The sequence below is a fragment of the Talpa occidentalis genome, unplaced genomic scaffold, assembly GCF_014898055.3.
Source record: "Talpa occidentalis isolate TD23 unplaced genomic scaffold, MPIMG_talOcc4v2.1 talOcc4.4, whole genome shotgun sequence".
In the NCBI taxonomy this organism is placed as follows: domain Eukaryota; kingdom Metazoa; phylum Chordata; class Mammalia; order Eulipotyphla; family Talpidae; genus Talpa; species Talpa occidentalis.
The window spans coordinates 80,442,354-80,467,907 of NW_023604295.1; the positions used below are offsets into that span (position 1 = coordinate 80,442,354).

General features: G+C 36.4%; 1 protein-coding gene across 4 annotated transcripts in view; it reads left to right on the forward strand.

The window, feature by feature from the left end:
* ZBBX (zinc finger B-box domain containing) overlaps positions 1-25,554 on the forward strand; it is a 184,481-nt gene that overhangs the window by 139,938 nt on the left and 18,989 nt on the right. For 3 of the 4 annotated variants that reach the window (XM_054700724.1, XM_037525753.2, XM_054700725.1), the window contains exons 16-18: positions 846-999; positions 2,271-2,411; positions 17,823-18,080. In XM_054700724.1, coding sequence (XP_054556699.1) covers positions 846-999; positions 2,271-2,411; positions 17,823-18,080 — 553 coding nt within the window. The remainder of the gene's footprint in view (positions 1-845; positions 1,000-2,270; positions 2,412-17,822; positions 18,081-25,554) is intronic. The other variant, XM_054700726.1, reaches the window with a different exon arrangement.

A 25,554-nucleotide genomic window follows, 5' to 3' on the forward strand; every position in this document is an offset into this window, starting at 1 on the left:
GCTGAGTCACCTGATTTATAAATTTTTATATAGGTTATATAAATATCTTTGTGTTGTTTACTCCATTGAAATAGTCTACATATGCACTTTAATGAGAATCTTTTGGGGGAACACTTAAATACTGATAACCAGTCTGTTTATATTTTTAGTCCATCAAGAATACTTCCTAAGTTTTAGTCTTTTTCCTACTAGATTTATGAATTTTTAAATCTCATTTTGATTCTTCCACAGGGTGAGAGTATATAAAATTTAACAATTTATATTGTGGGGGAATAAGCCTATGGTTCAAATCAGCCAGAACTATATTCAAATCTTAGGACTTCTTGTTTCTTGTGTATAATTTTCACAAATTACTTAGCTCACTGTTGCCTTAGGTTCGTACTTGTACACTTAAAATGTCAGTATTTTATTAACTTGATTTTGTATGTAGTGATGATTAGATTAATTTTATCCCCATCAGTATTTTGCATTCATCTTTGAAATTATTTTTTTGTATAGACAAAGTCACTAGTTCCAAAGTACAGAATATGAGAGAGATTCTATTTCCCAGAGTAGTTTATGTGTAAGGAAGGAAATAAAGGGAGAACAAGGAACAGGGTAATTTTGTTTCATGAACTATCTTCTTCTTTTTTAGATTGATGACAACTTTTAAATAATAACTCTAATTGTGGTTTAAACACTTTTCAGAGATTAAAATGTATAAAAGTTGTGTTATTATTTGTTTTCACACATAGAACCTAGTCTTGATGAGCATAGAATCTGTACCAAGAACATAGTAAGCGCTTAATGAATGAATGCGTTTCTCTATACTTATGAGATAAAATAATACTTTGATTTTTTCCTAGCTGTTACCTGAAATAGCCCTCAGAAGTAAGCCTATAAATGAACAATACCAAGGACTTGAAAGATTCTTTGTTTTTGATAAAAATGAAAGACTCAACTCACTTTCTTCTCATAGTTTAGAATGCAATTATTCAAGTACTACAATTACAATTGCAGGTAAGTTCAGACACGGAATCAGATGGTTTATGGATCAGTCTGACAATTTTTGACACTATTTTTTAAAACTGTGCATTCATATTTTATGAAATATAGAATAATTCTGTTCAAATATTTAAAAAAATCTTCTCTAGTCACAATTGATATTGTGTTACTTGCCATATATTTATATTTAGGCTACTATTAGAATATGAGAAAACAGGCCTCCCTGGTGGCCCAGTGGGTTGAGCGCAGCACTGCAAAGCTGTCCTCAGCCTCTGCAGCATGGGTTTGATTCCCAGCCAGCCAGGGAGCTATTCACATGAAGTGGCAGACCTCTTCTGTCTCACCTGCTGCTCCCCCTGTTCTCCTCCCCACTCTGTCTTTGGTGAATCCTCTCACCGTCTGGTGCTTCTGGCCTGTACCCCAGTTCTTATATAAATAAATAAATCTTAAAAAATAAAAAAAAGACTTGGGGCCTCCCTGGTGGTGCAGGCGGTTGAGCACCAAAACGTGAAGCTGTCCTCAGCCTCTGCAGCACGGGTTTGATCCCAGGCGGCCGGTGAGAATCCCACATGGCGAGGCAGACCTCTCCTGTTGCACTCACTGCTCCCCTCAGCAGTGTATTTCATCAGTCTGTTTGTTCTGTTCCCCGCTCTGTCCCCAGTGAATCTGCTCACCCTCCTATGCATCTAGCCTATACCCTGGTTCTTAAAAAAATAAATAAATTTTTAAAAAGACTAAAAAAAGTAATTTTAGAATATGAGAAAACAGGACTCAAATCAGACAGGGTTTCAGAATTTATAAGTGTGGCTTTTAATAAGTTAGAAAGTGAAAATATATTAACTTCACTGTTATGCATTATGTGATAATTCTTAAATGCCATCTTAAAAGACAATCTCAGAATCTCAACATCTGTGAGACTTCAATAGACACATCAACTGGTAGCTCTTTTTATCATATCTTTAGGTTCTTGTGTATTCAAATATGTTTATTTACATACAAAAATTGTACTTCATGTTATATAACTGCATGCTTTAAAATAGTTCATTTAAATGTGTGTATATTTGTGACTTAGCTATATTTTTATTAAGTTATATCAATTTAATTTATTGTGTGATTTTAACTTGTGTGTGACTATTATGAAATATTTTATCTTTAATAATATCTACCTCACTATAACAAATTTTCTTTATTTAGCTAAAAATTATCTAGTAAGACAATAAATATAATCAACAACATGGATTTCTTACTAAAATTTATATTATTTTTCCCTTTTTTTTTATTTTCAGGAGACAGAGAATGGATCCCAGATCAAAGCATAAGTCCATCTGCTGATAATTCAGTTGGCTTGGGTGTTATGCTGAATGCCAAGGACACATCATCAAACACCACAACACAGAAAAAGATGGATAAGAGTGGTTACAATATGGGTAAGGTCACAGTACCATATGAATGCCTAGAAAGGCCTTATTTAGTATTTTATGTTTAGTGTTTACTAGGAATCTGAGAACTAGTCCTGTGGTTTCTAATTTAAACAGATTCATTTTAACTAACTTTCCTAGATAATTTTCTAATCCAGAAAACAAAGTATATTTATTATTCTTCTCAAAAGCATGAGTTATAGTTTTAGATATTCTCTGTAACAATATATCATGGAATAATATTTTTTAAACATAGTTCAGGATATAGTGTATATTTTTGAACAATCCATGTAAATACATACTGAATTTCATTATACTCTCAGCAAACAGTGTATTTTGTAGTAGATTTTGCATGTGTTTCCACTTGGTTCAAATATCGCCATTTGTTAAATGACTGTCTTAGGTTGAGAATGCTGCATGTAGCTGTGGTGACTCAATCTGTATTCTAAACCTGATGCTAAATCTGTTGATATTAAGATCTTGCTTTCAGGTTGTTTTTGTGTTTGCTTGTTTTTTGCTCTCTAGGCAGTTTTAACTGTTCTCTAGGCAAAATTGCAAAGTTTTCTATTGGGTAACTCTCTAGGCATAGTAAATGCTCATATTCTTTCTACTGAGTGTGTATGGAGAATTTTGACATTACTAAAATCAGTAGTTTTATTATACTTGATTATCTAATCTTATCTGCTAAAGTAGATTTCCTACTTTATAGAGCAAAAGAAAAGACAAAAATAAAATTATCACTATAAAGTGATAATCTCAAAATAATCTCTATAAAGTAGATTTTCTAAATCTGAATCTCATATGAAGTAGCAGGATAGGACTTATGAATCAGTATAATTCAGTACACATATGTTGAGCATATAGGCACTGCACTGAGCCCTAGGTTTGGGTGGACACACAGTCATATTCCTTGACTTTAGGAACTGTTCATTTAAAGGACCATTTGTCAAAGGAGAATATTTGTCTTTTTTTGAAGACTGTATTTGAGTCAGAAATTTAATTACTCGTGATGTGTACAATATATACGATTTAGGGGCTCCCCAGTGGCGCAGCAGTTGAGGGCTGTGTTGCCAAGCTGTGTGCAGCCTGGACTAGGGTCCCACATAGCATGCAGACCTCTCCTGCCGCCCGCTGCTCCCCTCAGCAGTGTACTTCGTCAGTCTGCCTGCTGTGTTCTGCTCTCTGCTTTGGCTCTGGTGAATTATCTCACCCTCCCACACTTCTGACTGTACCCAGTGCTTGTATAAATAAATTAATATATATATATATACACAATTTATACATTTATTTTACCCAAAGTTCTAGGATTAGGCTTAGCACAGGTCCTTTCCATATGCATTTATGTTGAGAATATGCCAAATATAAAAGTTTTTTTAAGTGAAAAAAAAAAGTGCATTTTGTGATAATTTTGTTTTTGTCTTTTGTTTTGCTCTATAATGAGGTACCTTTTCCCACATCAAAATCACACATCAAAAATGCTATTTGCTTCTTTATGAGGCACTCAAAGGAAGTGTTTAAGTCATTGTATATGAATTAGAAACAAATTCATATGCATTGCATGCAATGAGGAGTTTGTTACTAGCATAAATCTTTTTGTTTTTTTAGCATAAATCTTAAAAACAAGTAACTGTAAACGGTTGCTGAAGCCATAGACTGTTACATGTGGTGGTGGTGGGTAGAGAGGGGTTGCTGGTGAGGATAGAAAGCCCTAGGGAAAATACTAAAATGTATCACATTTTGGGGTGGAACAACTGATAAGAAATATAAATGACTGCAGAAACATCTGCAGATTGGGCCTCCCCTGGTGGCGCAGTGGTTGAGCGCAGGGCTACTCCCCTCAGCAGTGTATTTCGTCATTCTGCCTGTTCTGTTCCCTACTCTGGCTCTGGTGAATTCTCTCACCCTCCCGTGCTTCTGACTGTACCCAGTGCTTGTATAAATCAATCAATCAAATCAATCAATCAATCCAAAAAAAAAAAAAAAAGAAACATCTGCAGATTATTGGGTCTTTGTTCTTTGGGAGTCAGTGTTTCAGATTCAACATTTGGGGTCAGTGTTTCGGTCCCTACCAAGCCAGTCTTCCAGAAGGCTATTGTGGTCCTATGAAGGTGGAGGCCTCCAGCAGCAAATCTCAAACAAGAGAAGTTCAGAGGCTTTGCAAGTTACTGAGAGACTGAATCTGTTCCTGGTTTTGCTGCTGTTTCAACCTGGCAAGGAAGTCAAAGACCTGGAGCTGGGTGCCTTGCGAGTGTGGCCTTTTGTTGGGCCCTTCAGCCACCTGCTGTTTTGAGAGTCAATTGTTTGGTGCTGTGCTGGGGCATCTTGGCAGCTCCAGGAGCATTTCCTGTTGTGCCTTCTGTTGTCTTTGTGAGTTAGAACCTAGCGTAGAGTCTGGCTGCTCTGTGCTGCAGGTCCACAGAGGCAAGAAGATGCCATCCTGGGCATGTGGCCTATTGTTCGGGAGAGGGGCACCAAGTCCTCTGTGGCAGGAGACACCATCTTAGCTGCTTTTGTTTAGGACTGGAAAACACTGGACATTGCTTCGGGTGAGATAAATGACCATTTTTGTCCTCAGTAACTCTTTGTTTTTCCCTGGCTTTTTAAATAAATCCCATTGTTGTTGCTGTTTCCTGAGCTTGAGTAGTCTTGCAATTGTGCATGGGGGTGAAGAACTCAGACAGTGACCAGTAAATTATTCGGGTAGTAAGCGTTCTTAGCGAAGTGAGCATCATTTAGTGCCCCTTGCTGCCCTGTATGATAGCCAGATGCCTTGAAATAGAAATTTGGGGTTAGCAGTCAAATTTAATAATTTATAATAAAAGAAATTTGTGAAAATATATACTTTAGGTGAGACAGTGCCAAACACTGGTGATAAAAATAAGCCCTTGTTCTGGTAGCCTGAGAGTTTAGCAGTCAGTGCAGAGGTCCTCACACATCAGTGGAACTAAATCATCTTGGAAAACTGTTGTAAAGTGATTTATAAACCTGATACTAACATATTTAGTTTCATTAAGATTGAGATAAGATTCAGAAATTTTTATTTTATCAACAATTCCATTTTATGCTGATGTAGTCAGGTCAAGAACATCATTGAAAAAACTGGTATATAAATGTGTAAACATAAATTATATGTTTTATAAAAGGACTGTGAGCAGCAGTCCATTTTGGAGAATGATACATAATAATATTGCATGTAATCAAGTATAATAGAGGTAGTTATACATGCAGTATTTTCAGCAATGTAGATAATAAAACGATTGCATTGACATTGAAAAATATAGATTTACAAGGTGTTAGAGACAAAATGACATTTCAGCTAAATTTGAAAGAGTTATCATGGCAGAGAGAACTGTGTTTATCAATAGAGATAGTGACATGAAATTAAATGTTTCCTCATTGTGCTACAAGTTATAGAAATCTTATATTCTGAACTGATAAGTTCTTTATATACTATTTCTTTAAGAATTTTTAACACTGAATGTGAAAACACGGTAACTGTGAAATACATGTTTTCACAGTTAAGTCTGTCAATTCTACCCACCCCCTATCAAAGCTATTCCTATTTTGCCCACACCCCATCTTATTATCTCTCTAAATGATAACACTGGGCATGTGAAACTAAGGAGCTATCTTAATTTTCTCTTACCACATCCTATTCATACATAAACCCTGCAGATTTAACCTCTAAAATCGACCCCAAATTTGTCTACTTCTATTTTTATTGATTAAGATGAGCCCAAGTCAATTTCCCATCATCTCTCACTTGTCTCCAATTTCACTTTTGCCTCTCCCCAAAATATCTTGCTATGATCAATTTCCATCAAATTCTACTATTTATAGTCAGTGAGCAAATTGCTTATATTCAGTAATCATAAAATGTGTTTACAATTGATAGGAAGTGAATCATAATATCCACAAATTTAAATCATAAATTGTGCCATTCTTATCTCCTGCTTAAATGTATTCTATAGTCTCTTAAATTATCTGGAAAAAATATTACTCACTTTGCCTTCCATAGCACCACAAGAGTTGGTTTTGCGCATCTTTCCTAATCAGCATTCCCCCACATTGCAGCACACTGGCTTTCTATTGCACCAGGACACACACTTGTTAATTTCTTTCTAAATGTTCTCAGTTTCCTTACTACTTTAAATACTTTTCACATAATTGATTCATTTTTTTAATTTTGTTATGCTTTATTGTGATAATGTTGTTTTGTAAAATGGCATATGACTTAGGGGTTCATACCTCTTCAGAAGTATTTTGTCACACCACACCCACCACCAAATCACCAATGTCCCTCCATCATTGTCCATTAGGCCAAATTCTCCCTTTGCTCCCTATTTTCCACACACCCCACCCCTCAGATAACCTTAATCTGTAGCAAGTTTTTCAGGGTTTGTTTGGTTTAGTTTTGTGTCTCATTGTTTTGTTCTTTATATTCCACAAATGAGTGAAACATCTGATTCTTTCCCAATATTCAGTCTTAGACTATATGATGGTTGCTTGAATCCCTTATTCACATTTATCTTATTTTATCTAACTCATAGAATCTATCACTTGGTGAATTATTTTGTTTGCTTCTGTGTTTGTTCACCAGACTTTTGATTGGAAAGAAAACAAGAACATAACATATTCTGTTCACTGGAAATCCTTAATGATGGACTAGGGTTTTAGTGTAAGTGCTAAGTAAATGGTTCTGTATGAGTGAAGGAAGGTAGTATAACTATGTGTTAGTGTGGAATATAGCATGTCTCATGTGCTTTTGAATACCCTTTTTTTATTTTTTTAAAGGATTTTTTTTAAGTTTTTTTTTTTAAGATTTATTTATTTATTTATACAAGCACTGGGTACAGTCAGAAGCGCGGGAGGGTGAGAGAGAATTCACCAGAGCCAGAGCGGGGAGCAGAGCAGGCAGAAGGACCGAAGTACACTGCTGAGGGGAGCAGCAGGCAGCAGGAGAGGTCTGCGCGCCATGTGGGGCCCTCCTCCGGTGGCCTGGGAGCAGCCGGGGATCGAACCGGCGCCGCAGAGGCCGCGGGCAGCTTCACAACCCAGTGTTCAAACGCTGAGCCACCGGGGAGGCCCTTAGTATGGTTTTGATTGGTATTTCCCTGCTATAAGTGATGACTGGTATTTTTCAAGAGTCTATTGGCCATCTGTATGTGTTTCTTGGAGAAATGCCTGTTTAACTCTTCTGTCCTTTTTTTTTTTTTTTGATGGCTTATTTTCTTTTGTTGTATGCATTCTTTATAATCTTGGATATCAATAACTTATCAATGCATAATATGCATATATTTTCTCCAATTCATTAGGGTGATTTTTTTTTTCACTTAATGCTAGTTTCTTTCATCATGCAGATGTTTTTGAATTTGCTATAGTCCCATTTGTTTATCTTTACTTGTGTATCTTTTTCATTGATGACAAATACACAGAGACATTGTGGAAGCCAGTGTCATCACTGTTTTTCCTATATTTTCTTTAGTTTACTTTATGGTTTTAGGTCATACATCCATGTCTTTTACCCATTTTGAGTTTATTTTGTATATGGTATCAGATAGTGGCTTGGTTTCCTTCTTTGACATATGATCATCCAGTTTTCCCAATACCAATTCTTTCCTATCTCCAATGTATATTTTGTACTTTGACTTCTTTGTTATAGATGAACTTTCCATGTGGCTGTTCTGTTGTTGTTTGTTTGTGGGCTCTTAATTCTATTCCATTGGTCTCTATGCCTATTTTTTTTCTAGTACCTCCGTTTTGATTACCATAACTTTGTATTACTGGTTATTTATTTATTTTTGATCAGCATCACTTTTACTAATGGGGGTCTTTTGTTATTCCATATGAGTTTTATAATATTTGCTTTTATTTGAAGAATGCTATTGGGGCCTTGATAAGGAATGCAGTAGATCATTACATTGCTTTGAGTAGGACTGTCATTTTATCAAGTTAAATCTTCCAGTCTGTAAGTAGAGAATACTTTCCATTTTTCTGCTCTCTTCTATATATATATATATATTATTTTTTTTTAGAGGCATGTTTTATTTATTTATTTGTTTGTTTGCTTGTTTTGTTTATACATGCACTGGGTACAGTCAGAAGCGCGGGAGGGTGAGAGAATTCACCAGAGCCAGAGCAGGGAGCAGAGCAGGCAGAAGGACTGAAGTACACTGCTGAGGGGAGCAGCGGGCGACAGGAGAGGTCTGCGCGCCATGTGGGACCCTCCTCTGGTGGCCGGGGAGCAGCGGGGGATCGAACCGGCGTCGCAATGGCCGCGGGCAGCTTCGCAACCCAGCGCTCAACCGCTGTGCCACCGGGGAGGCCCCTCTTCTATATTTTTTAATAAATTCTAATAGTTTTCATTGTATATGTCCCTCACCTCCTTTGTTAAGCTTACTTCTAGGTATTTAATTCTTTTCCATGCAATTGTAAATGGGAATTTGTTTTTTCTAGATTTATTTTATTCTAGCTCATTGTTCAGTTCTGGCGTGATTTTTATTTTTTTTAAGATTTATTTTTTATTTAAACAATAGCTGGGGTGCAGGCCAGAGGTGTGAGAGGGTGAGAGGATTCACCAGAGACAGAGTGGGGAACAGAGCAGGCAGATTCCCACAGTGGGCATGCCATATGGGAATGTCCCTGGCTGTCCAGGAATTGAACCTGAGCTGCAGAGGCAGCGGACAGCTTCACAGCACTGTGCTCAACCTGCTGTGCCACCTGGGAGGACCTCAGGCACGATTTTTTAAGCTGATTTTACAACCTGACAGTACTATATTGATGTATTATTTCAATTATTAGAGTCCTTAGGGTTTGCTATGTATACAATGATGTCATTTGCAACAGCAATAGCCTTACATCTTTCCCAATTTGCATTTATTTTATACCTTCCTCTTGCAAATCGCTTTATTTTTTAAAAGATTTATTTATTTATTTATACAAGCACTGAGTACAATCAGAAGCACGGAAGGGTGAGAGAATTCACCAGAGCCAGAGCAGGGGGCAGAACAGGCAGAGTGACGAAGTACACTGCTGAGGGGAGTAGCAGGCGCGGCAGGAGAGGTCTGTGCACCATGTGGGACCCTTGCCTGTGGCCGGGGATAGAACTGGTGCTGCAGAGGCTATGGGCAGCTTCGCAGCCCAGCTCAACAGCTGTGCTTTTTTCACTTTAGTTAGGATTCCCAATACTATGTTGAATAGTAGTGGTGAAAGTGGATCTGTGTCTTGAGCAGATCTCAAAGAAAAATATTTCAGTCTTTGGCCATTGAGAATGAAGTTAGTTGTGGATTTGTCATATATCATCTTTATTATTTTTAAATATGTTCCATCTTACACAGACTTATATGGATTTTTATCATAAATTGGTGTTTTCTCTTCCAGATGTTCTCTCTGCATCTAGTGATATGATCTCATGATTTTTATATTTTCTTTTGTTGATGTGGTGAATTATTAATTGAACCAAACCTTGTCCTTATGTTCCTGGAATATATCCTATTTGGTAATGATGAATTGTTTAATTCAATTTTTTTATGAATTTGTTGAGGATTTTTCCCTCTGTGTTGATCATGAATGCTGTTATGTAAATTTCTTTTTCAGGCATGTCTTCTTCTGCTTTTGGTATCAGAATAATGTTGACCTCATAGAATGTATTTGGAAGCATTTCTGCTTTCTGAATTTTTTTGGAAGAGTTTTAGAAAGACAGGTATTAATTTGTCTTAGAATATTTGGTAGAACTCACTAGTTCAATCATCTCTCCCTAGATTCTATTTTGGAAAATTTTGATTACTGTTTCAATTTGCTTGCTTGCAATTGCTGTGATCAGGTTTTCCGCTTCTTCCTGATCAGTATATAAAAGTTGTATATCTCTAAGAAATTATCCATTTTATTTAGATTATTCAGTTTACTTCTATATAGATGTTTATAGTAATTTCTAATGATTTCTGTATTTCTGAAATGTCTGTTATAACTTCTTTTAGTAATTCTATGCATTGGAATTTTATCTCTTATTTTTTTCTTAAAGAGTCTAAATATAGACTTACTTATTTTTTTTAAATAATGAATTTGAATTCATTGGTCTTTTGGACTATCTTTTTTTAATTTCTATTTCATTTATTTCTGTTGTAATTTTTATTATTTCTTTCCTTCAACTGGATTTTGGTTTTATTTGTTCTTTCTTTTTAGTTCCTTAAAGTGAGAGTAGGTTTAATTATTTGAGCTCTTTTATGTATTTTGATGTGTGCACATATTGCTCTACACTTCCCTCTTAAATTCTATAGCTGTGTCCTATAAATTCTAATAGGTTGTATCTTCATTTTTATTGTCTCAATGTATCTTTTAATTTCCACATTAATATAAAATAGTCATTCAGTAGTGTACTCTACAATCTCCAATTGTTAGTAGTTTTCCCTGAGTTTTTTTTTAAAGATTTATTTAAAAGAGTCGGGTACAGGCCAGAGATGCAGGGGGTGAGAGGATTTACCAGAGACATAGTGGGGAACAGAACAGGCAGATTGACTGAAATGCACTGCTGAGGGGAGCAGCGGGTGAGACAGGAAAGGTCTGCTGCGCCATGTGGGTTGCTCTCTGGCTGGCTGGGGATTGAACTCGTGCTGTAGAGGCTTCAGATTGCTTCACACTGTAGTGCTTAAACCTTTGCGCCACCAGGGAGGCCCCATGATTTCTTTTCTTTTTTTTCATTGAGATCTAGTTTGATATCACTGTAATCAGAGATGATTCTTAATATGCATTTAGGCTTTGTCTCATAAATTAATGGAACCTTCTTTTGTGACTCAACATGTTGTCCATCCTGGACAGTGTTCTGTGTGCACTTAAACTCAGCATTTTCGGGGTCCTAGAGTCATTTAAATGTAAGCCCATGTAGTCTAATTCCTCATTTAACACTGTTGTTTCCTTGTTGATTTCCTCTCTGGTGATTTACTGTCTGTCCACTGGTAAAAGTGGAGTATTGAAATCTCCAATTTTGTTGCTCCTAATGTCTGTTTTCAGATTTTTAAATATTTGCTTACATATTTTGAGTGTCCTTATTTTGTTTGTATACAATGATAAATGTTAATATTTTATAGTATTCTAATCCCTTAATTTTTATATAATATACTCTGTTTCTTGTTACCTTTTTTACCTCAAAGTCTTTTTTTCTGATATAAATATGACTCTCCATGCTTTTTTGTTCCCCATTTGTCTCTAGGGCCATTTTTTAAAATTTTACTTTGAGCCTGTGTATCTCTGGTGTTTACATGACTCTCCTAGACCTAACAGAAGCTTGAAATTTTATGATCTATGCCTGTTCCTCGATGATTTTAGTCCATTTACATTTAGGATTATTATTGTTATATGAGGATTTGCCATTGACATTTTGTAAGTTTTCTTGTTCTACATTTTTCTTTGTTGAGATATTGAGTGATTTCTTCTCTTCTTAATTTAAATATTAGAACCCATTTCAACATTTCTTAAGAGGAGATCCAGTGTTGGCAAGTTCTGTTAGCTTCCACTTGTCTTGGTAGACTTTATTTCTCCTTCATCTTAAGGAGAGCCATTGGGGTACTGTATTCTTAACTGGCAATTTTTATATGTAAGTATTTTGTATATACAGTTACATTCTCTCCTTGTCCATAGAACTTACTGTGAGAAGTCTGATGTCAGTCTATTGGGAATTCCACTGCAGATTACTTCTTTTTATTTTTCTAATTAATACTTTCTTTTTTGAATTCTAGAAATATCATGACTGTGTGTCTTGAATCAGATCTCATTGCATTTTGATGCCAGATGTTCTTTTAGCTTCATGGGCTTTTGTATAATTAGCTTCTTCCTTAGGTTTGGAAAATTTTTCTCTATATTTCCTTGAGTAATTTTTCTGTTCCATTTTCACTCCTTTCCTCTTCTGTAATAGCCATTATCCATTTTATGTTTTTCCTCATGGAGTCAGAATTTCTAAAATTACATTTTTCAGTGATGCTACAACTTACTTCCAAAATTTCTTAGGTTTATAATTTGCCCTGGATTATTCATTTATTTATTTATTTATTTATTTATTTATTTATTTATTTATTTATTTATTTATTTTAAATGCTCCCTCAATCATGACATTTTACTTTGGTGCCAGTCTCGATTGTTTCACATTTTAACTCTACCAGTAAATGAACAAATGTATACATCATTATTAAAGGGAATGTCACGCTCACTTAAATTAAAAAAAAAAAAAGTAAAATCAGAGACAAAATAGGATCGTCTTGTATCTTTTTGTTTTGGCTTTAAAATATATTTTGAACATACTCTCAGTAAGAAAGATGGTCTCATGACACCCATTGTTCTTTTTTATCCTTAATTAGAATCAATTCAATTCAAACACTGTTGATTAAGACATTGTTATATGGATCAATATTTTTTTTTATTGAGCAGATGGAGCTTTATTTTTATTTATTTTTTTAATAAATTTTTATTTGACATTTATGATGGGCATTTACATTATGTGAATTTTTTCTCGCTTCATATTTATCTGTGTCCACACAAGTCCTTGCCTTGATTATAATAGCTTGCATTCATTTGTTTTATTTTAATTCATTTAAATTTTATTTGTTTAAGAATAGCCGAATATGGATACAAGTGAATGCTTTTCTCCACTATCCTAGGACTTTTTATTCATATAGTTGCATTAATGTATGATTCATTGTCCTATGCTTCTACCATTGCTGCCCCTACCACTATTTCATACATAGGAACATTAAGTTTGCTTTTCTTTTATTTTTTAAGATTTATTTATTTTTATACAAGAGCTGGGGTATAGGCCAGAGACACGGGAGAGGGAGAGGATTCACCAGAGACAGAACAGGGAGCAGAACAGGCAGATGACAAGAATACACTGCTGAGGGGAGCAGCGGATGCGACAGGAGAGGTCTGCGGGGCAATGTGGGTTCTTGCCTGCGGCGCAATGTGGGTTCTTGCCTGCAGCCGGGATCAGTCTGCACTGCAGAGGCTGCGGACAGCTTCACAGCATGGCGCTCAACCCACTGCACCACTGGGGAGGCCCAAGTTTGCTTTACTTAATGAATATGAAAAAATATTGATTTATTAGATTTTATACATGAAAAGAGGAAATATTATTCAAATGCTGGTCATTAAAACAATTTGTTGAGATAGCTACATTTATTTTTCTAGAATTATAGTAGCTTTGATAGTTTATTTTCTTCAAAATTGTCTCTGAGCATAGACACAAAAAAGACAAAATAATTTTTTGCTACAAAAATAATTTTAAGGGCCTCCCTGGTGGCGCAGCAGTTGAGCACTGGGTTGCGAAGCTGCACGCAGCCTCTGCAGCACCGGTTCTATCCCCGGCTGCTCCTGGGCCACCCAAGGAGGGTCCCACATGGCTCTCAGACCTCTCCTGCCTCCCGCTGCTCCCCTCAGCAGTGTACTTCGGGCCTTCTGCCTGCTCTGCTCCCCGCTCTGGCTCTGGTGAATTCTCTCACCCTCCTGTGCTTCTGACGGTACCCAATGCTTGTATAAATAAATAAATAAATAAATCTTAAAAAAATAATAATAAAATAAAATAAAAAAATAAAAGGAAAGCATCTTTAAAAAATAATTTTAAGTTTACTCATTAAAAACAGTGGTTTATTTTAAAACCATCATCCTTTCGGATTTTCAAGTGTTGTGCACACTTCACTTTATTCATCTATAGAGCAGAAACACTGGAAATGAGAAAATAGAAGGATGTATGACTTTTTATGCACCTAACATCCTATTTTAATTTATTCATAATTTAATCATGACCAAAAAAGTTCACAAAATTGAATACTGAATGTTCATTAAAATTGTGCCCTGTGAGACTTATCTTAGTTTTTTTCTCTTGTGAAATAATTGCATACTGCATTATGATTCTTGTTAGGGCACTAGCTACATTCAAAATAGGTCTCTTAACTTAAAAAATACAAACCCAATAGTCATTAAATATTTTAATATTACAATGGCCTGTGGCTACTCTGCTGAATTTTACATGTTCCTTTGACTCAATAGAGTGGGAATAACATTATATGTTATATGTTTAGTCAAATTATTTTTTATTATAATGGCAGTAACACTTTTAAATTTTATTTATTTTATTATCTACTTCTGTTGAGATAACATGGGTTTACGATACTGTACATGATTCAAAGTTATAGGATCACATCTTTCAACTATATTTTACTATAATACAACTACCAGAAGTGCAACAACACTCCTCTAGCACAGTCCTCTGGACCCCCTCCACAAATTGTTCTCCATCACCTGCCTCCCTCAATGGTCGCCTGAAATTTAGTTACATTTCTAAAATTGTCTTCTAGTTGGTTTTTGAGACACTTTGTTTTGTTTCTCTGTATTGTACATATGGAAAAACCATCCAGTATTTTTCTCCTTCTGATTTATTTTGTTTAGCATAATTGCCTCCAGTTCCATCATGTTGTTAAAAATAGCAAGAGTCTATTGTTGTTGTTGTTGTTTTAATGCTGAGTAGTATTTCGTGTATATTGTGTGCGTGTGTGTATAAAATCTTATTAAACCACTCATGTGTTATTGGGCACATAGGTTGTTCCCATAACTTGATGGTAAACAATGCTGCAATGACCACAAGCATGCCTTGATCCTTTCATATGGGTGTCAGTGCATTATTTGGGTAGGTAATTAAGTGTGGAATATTGCTGGCTTTTATGGTAGATGTATTTTTTAATATTTGAGATACTTCTATACTATTTTCCTTAGGTGCTGGACCAGTATATAGTATCGCAACAGTATGTGAGGATTCCTTTTTCTTCAGATTCTTGTTAACACATGTTTCTGGTCTTTTTGATATAGGCTATTCTCACAGGTTTGAGATAGTATCTCATTGTGGTTTTGGTTTGCACTTTCCTGTTTTCTTTTTTCTTTTTTTTTGAAAGATTGATTTATTTATTTATACATGCACTGGGTACAGTCAGAAGCGCGGGAGGGTGAGAGAATTCACCAGAGCCAGAGCAGGGAGCAGAACAGGCAGAAGGACCAAAGTACACTGCTGAGGGGAGCAGCGGGCAGCAGGAGAGGTCTGCGCGCCATGTGGGACCCTCGCCCTACAGCGGGGGATCGAACAGGGGCTACAGAGGTTGCGGGCAACCCAGTGCTCAAGCGCTGCGCCACCAGGGAGGCCCATACTTTCCTGTTGATAAGTTATGAAAACATGTTTTATATGTGCCTATTATTTGTGTTCCTTCTTTGGAGAAGTGTACATTTTGCCTTCACTGCACATTTTAATTTTTTTTTTTGGTTGTTTGTGTACACTCTGTAGATGGTGCATATTAGCCCATTGTCAGATGTAAGGTGTGCAAATATATTCTCCCATTTAGTAGTGTGCCCTTTTTTTTTCAATAATAGCATCTTGCATTATGAAATTTTTCCCCTTTATTTACTTCTTATTATTTTTTAAAGATTTATTTTATTTATACAACAGTTGGGGTACAGGCCAGATGCACAGGAGGGTGAGAAGACTCACCAGAGACAGAGCAGGGAGCAGAACAGGCAGAAGGACCAAAATACACTGCTGAGGGGAGCAGCAGGCGAGACAGGAGAGGTCTGCGGCACCATGTGGGAATCTCCCTGGCTGTGGGGAATGGAAGCCGTGCTAGAGGCTGCGGACAGCTTCACAGCACGGTGCTCAACCCGCTGCGCCACGGGGGAGGCTTTAGTTCCCCTGTTTTTGCTCTTATTTCCTTTGCTGTTGGAGTAGAGTCCCTAAAGACATCACTGAAATAATGTATTGGAGTACTTCCCCTATGTTTTCTTTTTTTTTTTTTAAGATTTTTTTTATTTATGCATACAAGAGCTGGGGTGACTGGGGTATAGACCAGAGGCACGATGTTGTGAGAGGATTCACCAAAGACAGAGTGGGGAGCAGAACAGGCAGATCTACTGAAATACACTGCTGAGACAAGCAGCAGGCAAGACAGGAGGGGTCTGCTGTGCCAAGTGGGACAGCTCCCTGGTGGTGGATTGAACTCAGGCCTCAGTAACTGGTGATAGCTTGATGGTGCTGAGACTTAACCTCTGTGACACCATAGAGGCTCCTGCCCTATGTTTTCTATTTAATGGTTTCACGTCTTACATTCAGTTCTTTAATCCACTTTGAATTATGTTTTTAAATGATGTGAGCTTGTGATTTAATTTTATTCTTTTGCATGTGACTATTCAGTTTTCTAAACAATATTTGTTGAAGACTTCCATTTTTCCATTGTATACTCATGAATCCTTTGTTGTCAATTAACTTCCCATATATATGGGATCCCCCCCCCTTTCATCATATTCTATTCATCTCTGTGTCTATTTTTATTCTGATGTCATATTGTTTTGATTACTCTACCTTTGTAGTTTAGTTGAAGCCTGGGAGTGTCATACCTCCATTCATTGTCTTTTTTATCAAGATTTATAACTCTTTTTAAATACTGATATTTCACATGCACACACACAACTGTGTTAAGTTAATGTGAGGTCATCTTATAATAATAAAATCATTTTTATTTAATATAAATATTTATTTTAATGAATACCATTTAGAAATTTATCCATAGTATGGATTTCTAAATTTTTACTTTGAAAATTCCCTTGGGCTTTATTAAATAGCCTTGGAACAGTATAAACTTTTAAATTTGTTATGTTGTGTTAATGTAGGATTTGAAAGTATTCTTCTTCCTACTATGTGAGAAACACACTTGTTTGAGAAACCAACTAAGTCAATCTTTGAAATAGATCAAGTGTCAACTGCCTTAGTGGAACAAAAGCAATAACCAGAGTTAGGTCTCTGCTTCTAGAGTTTTTCCACTAAATTGCCTTATAAATCAGTAGACTGCAAACATATATTTATGAAAATTAGAGGTGTGATCTCAATTTCTTTAACACCTGTGTTTTTCTAAAAAGATCTTCCATTCAAGCCAATTATGTCTTCATATTGTTTCAGTATAAGAATAAGTTAGATGACATCAAGTAAAATTATTCCCAGGATATCATACCATATTTATCCTGTGGGTTATTTTTTCTTAGAAACACATTCTTCCATAATAATGTCTAAGAATTTTTGAAACCGTTGATTATAATACTGTGTGTTGAATTGTTCTTGATTTGTAGATATTTTGTATTAGTAAATATTAAAATTCAGCTTATCTTTTCTGAATGTAGGAAAATTAGGACAAAATAACCCAAAAGTCTTCTGATAATGTTGGAAGATATCTGGAGGATTAATAAATATGGTAAACCTGAATGTATGATAATCTAAAGTTTATTTTCTCATAACCTCTTTTGTATGAATTTAACTTCTGTAAATTCAGTGTGCTGGCATTTTATAATGTTAAGTACTCATTCAGATTTTTAAAAAGAGTTGATTTCAATTTTCATTTTTCATTTTAGGGCAATTATCACTGAAACCTTCAGCAGCAAATTTACCACTTTCCAACTCTATTAAAAATAACTCCAGCTGCCTTTTCTTCTCTCATTTTCGACCAAGAAGTGTAGCTGTTCAATCATTATCTAGAGCTGCTTCTGAAATTTCAGAAATTGAATATGTAGACATCACTGACAATAATGAGCCTTTCTTAGATGGCACTGCTGAGCAAGAAACCTTAGACAGTTTGGAAAAAGAATTAATTATGCTGAGAAATCTTGCAGGTAGTGCTATTTTTCTTTCTTTCTTTCTTTTTTTTTTTTTTTTTTTTGATGTGAACAATGTTAACTGTGCTGATTCTCCATATCCCGTGACAAGAGAACTAGTTATCAAACAGAATGACCTTTTTTTCTCTTTTAACCATTGTACTTTGTGTCCATTTCTCAGAAATCTCACTATGTCATCCTGAAAATGTTAAAATGTGTGAATGATCACCCTCACCAGAGATAGCACCCCTTAGGGCGTGTGATATATTTGAATTGTGGGCTAAGGATCTTCATGTGAACCTCAATTTTCTTCCTCCATTCTACAAACTCACTGAGTTGCTTATCTCTATAGCTTTATGAAAGCTGGTAACCAACATTCTTGTCAGAGACTCAATCTTTAAAAACAGTGTTCCTTAAACTCTAATACTTGTTTAATTCCACAAGGGATTCTGATTCAGTATGTTAGTGGTGGGACTGGATATTCTGCATATCTAACAAGTAGTTGGTGCCAATGCTGCTGGTTGGCAGACCATAGATTGAGGAGAAATTATAGTTGTGCATTCTATTTCCTAAATCTCAATGAAAGTAGTCTAACACATAGTAACCATATTCTTGAATATGCAAAGGTTCAGTAAAAATTATGGGAAGAAATCCTCATAATTATCATCAGAAAGTCATTCATGCAATTGAATAGAGCAGCTGTAAGTCCAAGAAGAATTTCTATGGGCCGGTACATTTCATACTTAACTGCTGCTTTTTTATATTAGTGATACCTTCTCTTATTCACCTTAGAATAAAAAAAAATGCTATATTCCTGAATAGGAGGCATCTTAGTTTTCAAAAATACAAGCAATAGAAAAAATATAATATAGTAAGCCACAATCTTACTACTATGAAAACAACCATTATTAACATTTGTAAGCATTATTTAAAAAAAAGTCCCTGTGTATAGCATAAGTATACATATATCAATTTATTGTTTGAAGGATGAGTAGACTGAAGGGAAGATTGTAATTTTATAAAATGTAGATTTACACATTATACAATTAAAATACATAATCTACCTAATTTAGTAAAATAAAAATTGAAATGAAGCTAAGAGAAACCATATATTTCAATATATTTTCACCAAAAAATAAGTTGGATTAGGGCCTCCCCTGGTGGCACAGCGGTTGAGCACTGGGCTTCGAAGCTGCCCGCAGCCTCTGCAGTGCCTGTTCGATCCCCGGCCACCAGCGAGGGTCCCACATGTCACGCAGACCTCGCCTGCCTCTCCCACTGCTCCCCTCAGCAGTGTATTTCGTCAGTCTGCCTGTTCTGTTCCCCGCTCTGGCTCTGGTGAATTCTCTCACCCTCCCGAGCTTCTGACTATACCCAGTGGTTGTATAAATAAATAAATAAATCTTTAAAAAAATAAATTGAATTATGTAAAGCTGCTTTTTCAGAGGCAAAAGATATTGGCATACTGGTGATTTTATATGACTCAACTTGCAATTTGTTCAAATATCCTTTTAAAATTAAAGGGGAAGTTTAAAAAATGTGAACTGTTGAACATTTTTTTAAAATTAAAGTATCATTGGTTTATAATACTTTTTGTGATTTGAAGAGATAGAATATCCTCTTCAGATCTCTGTTACCACAGCAACCCACCATAGATCATAGGGTCCCCACTGACTTTGTTCTCAGTCCAACCCTCCTGCTTAGTGGTTCCATTTTTTTTTAAGATTTATTTATTTATACAAGAATGGGGGTACAGGTCAGAGGCGCCCAGGGTGAGCGAATTCACCAAAGAGAACGGGGAGCAGAACTGACTGAAGTCACTGCTGAGGGGAGCAGCAGGAGAGGCAAGAGGTCTGCCACACCATCTGGGTTTCTCCCTGGCCTGCAGGGAATGGAACCCCCGCTGCAGAGGTTGCGGACAGCTTCACAGTGCATCGCTCAACACTCTGCACCACCGGGGAGGCCCAGTAGTTCCATTTTAATCTAGAGGATTTAGTTTCAAACATAATGATCAAATCCCTATAGTAAAAAGATGAGCATCATTTGTTGTTTTTTGTTTTGCTTTGTTTTTTAACCAGAATTGATCTAGATTGTATTATGTACAAGTCATGCTATTTTTTTCAGATTTGTATTGTCTTATAAATGAAAATTAATATGGATTAAAACCTCAATACTAGCATTCAAAAATGCATTACTATGTATTGAGGTAATGTTGGTATGTGATACCATATAAGGTTCAGAGATACAAGTACACATCTCTTCAGATGTATATTACTTTATCGCTGCCACCACCAGGGCACTGAGAATCCTCTACGTCAGTCCATTGGAGAACTCTATACTTAGTTCCCTGCACCACCTATCCCCTCTGGTAGGTTGCCTCAGTTCTGTAGTCAAATTTTTAAGTTTTGCTTTTTGTTTTTGTCTCTTTGTTTTTCTATATTGCACATGTGTGTGAAATCATCCAGTATTGCACTGGGTACAGTCAGAAGGGTGGGGGGGTGAGAGAATTTGCCAGAGCCAGAGCAGGGAGCAGAACAGGCAGAAGGACCAAAGTACACTGCTGAGGCTCCCCTCAGCAGCGGGTGGCAGGAGAGGTCTGCGCGCCGCGTGGGACCCTCGCCCGTTGGCCAGGGAACGAACCGGTGCTGTAGAGGCTGCGGGTAGCTTCGCAACCCAGCGCTCAACTGCTGCGCCAGCAGGAAGGCCCTGGATATATATTCTTAATTCACTCATCTGTCTTTGGGAACTTAGGTTGTTTTCTTAACTTGGCTGTTTTAAAGAGTGCTGCAATGAACATAAGATGCATATCCCTTTGCATATATTCCTTTGGATTAGTGTTTTACATATTTTTTATAGATGCCTATGTGTGGAGTTGCTGAATCCTATGATCGTAAATTAATCTTTTGAGAAAACCTCCACACTGTTTGCCTTAGAGGCTTTACTAGTCTACATTCCCACCAACAGTGTATGATGATTCCTTTTTCTCTACATCCTTACCAACAACATAGGCCACTGTGCTTTCTGACACAGGCCATTTTCACAGGCAGAGTGTTGTTGTGTTGTGATTTTAACTTACATTTTCCTGATGATCAGTGTCTATGAACATAGTTATGTGCCTGTTGGCTGGCCATCTGTATATCTTCTTTGGGGGAGTGTCTAGTTGTCATTCAACTTTTTGATTGAGCTTTTTGTTTTCTTCTTGCTTAGTTGTTAGTGTTCTCTGTAGACCTTAGATATTAGTCCCTTCACTGTACAGAAACTTTTAGTTTGCTGTAGTCCCATTTGTTTGCTTTTGCTTCTTTCTCTTGACTTAAGCAGTGAATTGCCGAAGACTTCACTGAAGCTAATGTTGTGGAGTGCTATTGCTTTGTTTTCTAATATATTTTAATATTTTAGGTTTTGCATCCAAGTCTTTAATTTTTTTTTTTATTTATTTTTTGTGTGTATGCATGGTGTGAGATACTGGGCTAGGTTCATTGTTTTGCATGTGGCTGTCGAGTTTTCCCATACTGTTTGTTGAAGAAACTTTCCTTTCTCCATTGTATTTTTTCGGCTTTGTCATAGATTGGCTGTCCAGTTAAATGTGGGCTTATTTATAGGTTCTTAATTCCATTACAAGTTTTAAAGATTTATTTTATTTATTTATGCGTATAAGAACTGGGATCTACAACAAAAAACTACGAACCAGAGACACTTTTAGGGGGGCGGGGGTGGGAGCGAGGGATTGGGGTCAGAATGGGGGGGCTGCAATTGTATGGGGAATATAAAAATAAAATTTATTATTAAAAAAAAAAAAAAAGAACTGGGATCTAGCCAGAGGTGGAGGGGATGAGAGGATTCAACAGAGACAGATTGGGGAGCAGAACATTGCTGAGGGTAGCAGTTAGTGAGACAGGAGAGGTCTGCTGCATTATATGTGGGTTAGCTTCCTGGCCAGATCAGATCGAACTCAGATCAGATCGAACTCAGACCGCAGTGGCTGGTGAGAGCTTCATAGCGTTGAGACTTTAACCCCTGCACTACAGGGGAGACCCCTATTCCATTACTTATACATAAGTGTTTCTTCTAATATAATACTATTTTGATCACTATAGCTCCTTATTATAGTTTGAAATCTAGGATTGTCTATTTTCATTTTTGTCAGGGCTGTTTTGGGTATTTGAATTCTTTTGTGCTTCGAAATTAAATTTTAGTAATATTTGTTCTATTTCTTTGTATAAAGTCATTGTAACTTATATATGCATTGCATTGAATCTATGCATTGCTTTGAGAGACATGACCATGTTAACAATGTTGATTATTTCAGTCCATCAGCAGTAAATATATTTCCATTCATTTGGGTGTTCTATTTCTCTTAATATATTACAGATTTCATCATGTAAGTCATTTACGTCCTTTGGTATGCTTTTTCATATTATTTAAATCTTTCACATTGGATACTAAATTGGGTTGTTTATTTGATTTCATAAACTTTCAATACATTTTTTCCACATAGAAACACAACCAATTTTTGTATATTATTTTGTGGCTGCCCACTTTATTGTACTGAGTTTTGTTTATAATATTTTTAAGTGGAATCTTTAGGGTTTTCTATATATTATTATGTCATTTGCAAATAGTCATAGCTTTATTTCTTCTTTTCCTTCATTACTTAAACATATTTATTTTGCCAAATTGCTTTAGCTAATAGTTCTAATACTACATCAAATACTTATGTTGTAAGTGGGGATCCTTGCATTGCAGATGAACTTACAGGAATTGTTATTAATTTCTCACCACTGTGAATGATGTTACCTAGCATTTGTCCTATTTATTATGTTCAGATATATTCCTACTATCTACATAATTATTTAAAGTTTTTATCATAAATGATTTTTGGTCTTATTAAATACTCTCTGCATCTATTGATATGATCATATGGTCTTTAATCTTTCCTTTTGTTGATATGGTGAATTACTTCCATCAATTTTCAGATGCTGAACCAATTGTGTCACTGGAATAATTCCCATTTGGGATGTTGTATGAAAATTTTTATGTATTTTTTTAAGATTTATTTATTTATGCATATAACTGGGGTGTACACCAGCGGTACAAAGGGTGAGAGGATTCACCAGAAAGAGTGGGGAGCAGAACAAACAGATCTACTGAAATACACTGCTGAGGGGAGCAGCTGGTGAGAGAGGAGAGGTCTGCTGTGCCATGTGCGTTGTTCTCTGGCCAGCCTGGCATTGAACTTGTGCTGAAGAGGCTAGTGATAGCTTCATAGTGTTGAGATTCTATCCCCTGCATGACCAGGGAGGTGCCCCAACTACTTTAACTCCTGTGCCCCAACTACTTATGTATTGCTGAATTTGGTTTGCTGAAAAAAAAATTGAAAATTTTTCATCTATTTTCATCATGGATTTTGGTCAATAGTTTCCAGTTTTGTTATGTTCTTTCTGATCTATAATATCAGAGTGATTTTGACCTCATAAAATGTGTTTGGAAGCTTTCTCTTCTGAGGAGTTTGAGAAAGTTTGTTTTATCTTTTATGGATTGCTAGAACTCGTTAATGAAACCAAAAAGCCCTGTGCTTTTTTTTTTTTTCTTTTCTTTTTCCTTTTCGGTGAGGCTTTGTTTATTATTTTATTGTTATTGTTATTATTTATTTATTTATTTATTTTTTGGTGGGACCCTCGCTGGTGGCCAGGGATCGAACTGGCGCTCCAGAGGCTGCGGGCAGCCTCACAACCCAGCACTCAACCGCTGCGCCACCAGGGGAGGCCCTCAGTGAGCCTTTGGATTACTCCGTTTCCTTGCTTGGAACTGGTCTATTCATGTTTTCTATTTCTTGCTGATTCTAAAATTTAATGTTTCAGAAAAAATTTTCATTTATTCAAGACCATTCATTTTATATAGATGTTCATAGTATTCTCTTTAAATACATCATTTTTTAAAAAAGAATTATTTATTTATACAAGAACCGGGGTACAGGCCAGATGCGTGGGAGGGTGAGAGGATTCACCAGAGACAGAGTGGGGAGCAGAACAGGCAGACTCAGGAAACACACTGCTGAGGGGAGCAGCGGGCAAGACAGGAGAGGTCTGCCGTGCCATGTGGGGCTCTCTCGTCCAGCTGGCCGGGATGGAACCTATGCTGCGGAGGCTGCGAACAGCTTCACAGCGCTGTGCTCAACTGCCTGCTCCACCAGGGGAGGCCCCTCATAGAATTTCTCTTATGATCCTTTGTGTATAGGATCTCTTATGATCCGATGATTTCTGTTTAAATAGTCCTCTTACATTTCAAATTCTATTTCTTAGAGTTTTATCTTTTTTTAAAATTCCTTTATGACCCTATCCAGAATCGTGTCTTTTTTTTAAATAACCAACTTTCAGTTTCCTTGATCTTTGGACTTTTTAAATTTGGTCTCATTTTTTTTTTTTCTGCTCTGTTTTTTATTATTTCCTTCTTCTGGCTTTTGGCTTTATTTGATCTTCTTTTTCTAGTTCCTTAAGTGTAAGGTTAGATTATTTAGTTTAGATCCTTCTGTATTATAAAGTTTCTCTTGTAGTACTACTTTTGATGTTTCTCATTGTTTGAGGTAACATGTGTCTTCATTTTCTTTTATCTACAGGTTTTTTTTTAAGGTTTATTTATTTATGCATACAAGAACTGGAGTACAGGCCAGAGGTGGAGGGGTAGGGAGTGAGATGATTCACCAGAGACAGAGGGGAACAAAACAGGTGGAGTGACTGAAATACACTGCTGAGGGGAGCAGTGGACAACACAGGAGAGGTCTGCTGCGCCATGTGGGTTAGCTCCCTGGCTGGCCGGGCATTGAACTCATACTTCAATGGCTGCGGATAGCTTTGTAGCACTGCTACTTAACTCCTTGCATCACCAGGGAGGCCCCAGTATATCTTTATATCACTGATTTAATCCTAAATCTATTCTTGTCCCATAGATTCCACTAGAATTTTCAATGTTATCTCTAGAGCGTTTACCAATTGAGCCCATTATTTTCTTATAGAAATCTAATGCTTATTTTTTATATTCATTAATTTCATTTTCATGTCATTCATTTTTTTATGTGTGAACTTTTTTGTATCTCATGTCAGATTTTCTGAAGTTTCCTGTTTCTCTCTGTATTTTATAGGAAGATCAAATCTTCCACGCTTTTTGTGTTTGGATTCTAGAGATTGTACTCTCTTTTTGATTTTGTATCCCCTTGAGATCTTCTGTTGTTATGTGTTGTATTTTTAGCTCTGCCCTTTTTGCTGCTTTATATTTTCCTGTTTTGTACAGTATCTCTAACAGCAACTTAGAGATTTAAAGTATGTCTGCTTTTTCCAGCAGGTGGCACTGTGGTTTTATGTATTTCTTTTTTGGTCTTTGTCAGCTTCTTTTGGTCCAGAGACCTCATCTTGGAGTTGTTGATTCAGGCATTTTGGGAGGTGACTTATACTGTCCAGTCACGGTGCAGATACACTGGAGGGGATCTGGCTAGTGTCTG